This window comes from Egretta garzetta, unplaced genomic scaffold, assembly GCF_000687185.1.
Source record: "Egretta garzetta isolate BGI_Z169 unplaced genomic scaffold, ASM68718v1 scaffold278, whole genome shotgun sequence".
Taxonomy (NCBI): Eukaryota; Metazoa; Chordata; class Aves; order Pelecaniformes; family Ardeidae; genus Egretta; species Egretta garzetta.
The window spans coordinates 523,322-527,654 of record NW_009260608.1 but is presented as its reverse complement, the minus strand read 5'-3'; the positions used below and the strand labels follow the sequence as shown (position 1 = coordinate 527,654).

The following is a 4,333-nucleotide window of genomic DNA, read 5'->3' as shown; positions in this document are numbered from 1 at the left end:
GCCTTGCCCCAGTGACCATGCAGCTGTGGACCTGGCTGAGATCCGAGCAGCAGGCTGAGCTGATCCCACCCTCAGCACCGGCATCTAACCACTAGCATCAATGCAAAGAAATACGCAACCCCAGGCAGGATAGGGGTAAGCCTGGACCGTCCCTTCCACGGGCTTAAGCCTCCTGGGAAACTACCCCTGAGGTCTTGACAAATGTGAAGATAGCAAACGACAGAAGCTCATTAAGAACAAAGGAGAATAAAATTATTAAATTCCTTTTTTTTCTTCACGTGTACCAGAAATATAATTTCAGAAAACCAGACTCAAGAATAGCTATTGTTTCAAAGGCACAGCACTTCCAAAAGGACTGGCGCTTTCCATTATCTTTGGGGTCCTTATTCACTTCGGTCCTTAAGTCTCTGGTCCACAGGTGGCTTGTAAGTGAACCCCAAGCTGACTCCTTCTCCTGACTTCACCACCAGCAACCTGAGTCTTCTTCATGAACACTTCCACCGGGCCAGCACAGCGCCCTTCCATCTCACCAGCCCCTCCCCGCCACCCTGCGCTGCAACCCCAGTGATGACAGCTGCTGACTATTTTTCTTTCCACGTAAGGTGCTGATTGTTTTTTCTTTAGTTTCACAATGATGGGAAATTATTCATGGGGTCTTATTAGTCAATATTTGTATAGTAAAAAATAATAATTATACGAATGGCTCACGTAGGTATCAGAAAGCTTGTGTTAAGCCCACGTTTCCCATGTAATCGCGGTGTCCATACGGCAGAGCTGTCATCTCTATACACTCAGTAAAACAAAAAGCTTCAACACTCTTCAGGCAGGCTGGCGGAGTGATGTGTTAATCTGCTCCCATTAACAAGACAGCAAATTCCCAGTTGATCACCCAACTCAAATTAAGCACGTGTAATCTCACGGTGACACTCACAGCGGTGTTAACGTAATGCGTGCAGAGAGACAGACAGGATGAAGTAAGTGTCCTCCGGAGCGCTCAGCTTCCAACATTAATGTCATTTAGGGGCTCTGAATTTTAATGTGGGTCATTAACACCGAACTCCTGTAATCTCTGCTTTAAAGGCAGAGCCTTTCAGCTGTGTCAGTCTTCTGCACGCTGCACAAGGGGTGTGGGCGATGTTACAGGTTTTCCAGTTCGTGGCAGGATGGGGGAGTCCCGTCAGACTCCACCATGGAGGTGTACTTTATCGGAGGTGGCGGTGGCTTGAAAGACGGAGGTCTGTTCATACTGCAACAGAGAAGAAAAAAGCGCCCCATCACACAAAAGCTGTACAAAAGAAATTTTGTAAAATGTTCACAGGAGGAGGTAGATGGACACTAAATGATTGTAAGAGCACCTGACATTCGCTCTTATGTACTGCAACTGCCCTGTTTCTGTTCTGCAGCCCCAGTGCACCCGCCGGTATTCATTTGGCTTTCCCAGCTCCCACCTCACAACTTTGCTTTATTCATGCTTCAGAAAAACAGATCACGGTCCTGGTGAACCATTCAAAACCCTCGCAGAGGTCTTTTGCTCACACAGCTCTCTGAAGGTATATTTAACGACTCATAACTTCTTTTGTCACTTTATAAGCCAAGATAAAGAAAGGTCCCATCCCAAATCAGTGAAAAAAAAATCAATCCCATTTTTACTTTTGATATACAGGACTTGCAGTCATGTTACGAATGGGTTTTCTACAACCGCAAATGATTCATGACCACCATGATTTTTCAAACATTTTAGTAATGTTAGTAAGATGAAAAATAATTGGCTCTTAGATACGGCTTTCATCGGTAGATCTCCGAGTGCTTTAGTAGGGAATTAAACTTTGGTAATAATTACAAACTCAGTGCTGCTTTGATTGAATCTCCGGGATTAAGTTTCAGGTAGCCTACTTTCATATATATTATTCACAACTCAAATAGTCTGTGTTGCCCTAGAAGTACAATTTCATTAAAACATGTCCTCAAGTAACCACGCAAAATGCGAGAGCAAAAGCAGCTGGCAGGGAGGCTAATAGAAGTGGGGTGCTCTGGGGAAAAAAATTTGACTTGTATTCTTCCCTCACACCCTGAAGCTTCCCCGCAGCTCTTTTTTTAAAGTTTATTTTATAGATAACCCACAGAACAGATGAAAGGACTGAGAACGCTCCACATTTCATACCTCTGTATGAAAAAAAAAAGCATTAGCGACCCATGTACTTAAAGGTCTTGTGCGCTATGGGTAGTCTCAAATGAAAACGCGTAAATCCAAATGGCTGGGTTAGAGTTTGTGCTGTCCCCTGTGCCACCCCTCCCGCCCCTGCGGTTCCCCTCCCTAGTACTTACATCTCTTTCTGGTACTGACACCATTTCCTGATGCCTAAAGCTATCAGAAAGCTGCAGAAGAGGAGCAGGATGGCTACCACTGTTGGCCAGGGGAAGCGACTGGCTTTCGTGTTCCTTATGCTGCCACCTGGAAGGGACACAAAAGACAGGGCTCAGCCCAACGTCCTTGGGGAGGACGATGGCTCACTGCTCCCCCCAGGCACAGTACTGGTGACAACCCAGGTCCAAATCAATACCGGACGGCCAGGTTCCCAGACTGAGCACCCCAAACTCTGAGCATTGCAGCTCTATTTTGTGGACTTCAACCGCTTTTGTCCTGACTGGGTTTGCAGGCTGATGTCCACCACCCATGGGTTCATACGACAGGATTATTCAGGCACAGCCCAGCAAGCATTTCATCTGAAAACCGTCATTTTCTCTCTGTCCCCCCGTGAGCTTCTCTGAGAAGAGGAAGCATGCCACAGCACAGCATGGGCCAGCTGCCCGCCACCAGCTTATTTTTCACACTGCTGACACCAAACCCTGCCGAAATGGCTGGCCAAGGGCACAGCCGCCTTTTGGGGTGGGCTTTTGCCAGCAACACAGCAACCCTGCCTCGGTAGAGCTGCCTCTCCCCACAGTCATGCGGGGATCCTCCCACTACCCCCTCCTGCGCAGCCACCCTTGGGGGTGCTGGTGGCTGAAAAAGGTGCCCTTGGGGTCCTGGCTACGGGGAGGAAGGAGAGGAGGAGCATAGTCCTCCTTCAGCCACCGTAGAGGATGCAGCAGCGGGCTGAGTGCCAGGGAGGGCAGGAGCACAAGTGTCACGGGGCAATACCACCCCAGTGTCACCTCCCATCGTGCTGGCCTCAGGACGCTTTGCAAGGTTGGACCTACTGGCACGTCACCCAGCCTGGGTCTCAGCCACAGTGGCAGCCAGCACCATGGCTGGGCACCAAGTCCACCATGCTGCATGAGCCATGAGTGGCCCCTGGGGTGCAGGAACATGACCAGCCAAATTTTGCTGCTGGAAGAAAACATGCACTGGGGTATTGCTTGCAGAGGCAGGGAGAAGGCAGGAACGCCAAAAACCTGCGACGACCCACAGTGCAGGGATGCAGCTGCCGTGACTCCACTCCTTTTCCCTTTTTTGAAACTGCTTGGCCAAATTTACCCTATGCTCCAGGTTTCGTGCTTCTCTACTTTTCTTGCTTACTGCAATGGCGTGCTGAAAGAAGGGGATTTATGGGATGCTGTCTCACCAGTACTATTGAGCAGACTGCTGGTAGTAAAGAAATCTTTTCCCTTGGTAACTGAAATTGGCTGGTCTGTGATGCTGAAGGACAGGTTACCTAAAAGGATAAGGGCACAGAATATTTTTAGTTACTTTTAAAATTTTTTTTTTAAGAAGGTTGTGATTAGAAGCCACCGTTATTCACCCTGCTGAAGACTGGAAATAAAATTCCAGAATCCAGGTGTCAAACTTCACTTGGGGAGACGCCTACAGTTTTGGCCTACAACCTGGTGTTAGACAAAAAAATGTGCTTTTATCAAACTGAAAAATATTAGAAGAAAGAAAGAAAGAAAGAGAGACTATTAGAAAACATCTATTAAGACGTCCCAGCAAGCCAGCATTGAGCGGCACCGCGGTCTGGGAGAACGATAAGCTTGTCGCCTCTTTGACGGTAATGAAAAAGCGAAAGATATTAAGTGGCTTAGCAGCAACACAAAGAGTCTGCCTCTGCCATGACTGAGTGAAACCTCAGTCTCCTCTGTCAAGCACTGGGTCTGAACCACAAAAACTGTCTTTCATCCGTTTGTAGACAGATATTTTCCCTTTCCTAATACGGCTAAGCTACCTACGTTTGAGATCAGTGCTGCTTAAGGATACATTCCTGGTTTTTCTAGCCTTCTCTCCATGTTCTCATCTTCCAAAATGATAGCTAAAATATGTGACTAGACAAGTGCACAGCTTTTCCAGAGCTGCCACGGCACTTACGGTGCGCCAGGGTGGTATCCTTGGAGGAAA

General features: G+C 47.7%; 1 protein-coding gene across 1 annotated transcript in view; it reads right to left on the bottom strand.

Annotated features, from left to right (window-relative positions):
• Positions 1 to 828: 828 nt before the first annotated feature.
• Positions 829 to 4,333, bottom strand: part of CD96 (CD96 molecule) — a 28,235-nt gene continuing 24,730 nt past the window's right edge. Inside the window, exons 12-14 of the mRNA XM_035900372.1 lie at positions 3,567 to 3,656; positions 2,326 to 2,452; positions 829 to 1,246 (exon numbers count right to left, since the gene is read on the bottom strand). Coding sequence (XP_035756265.1) covers positions 1,138 to 1,246; positions 2,326 to 2,452; positions 3,567 to 3,656 — 326 coding nt within the window. The 3' untranslated portion in view covers positions 829 to 1,137. The remainder of the gene's footprint in view (positions 1,247 to 2,325; positions 2,453 to 3,566; positions 3,657 to 4,333) is intronic.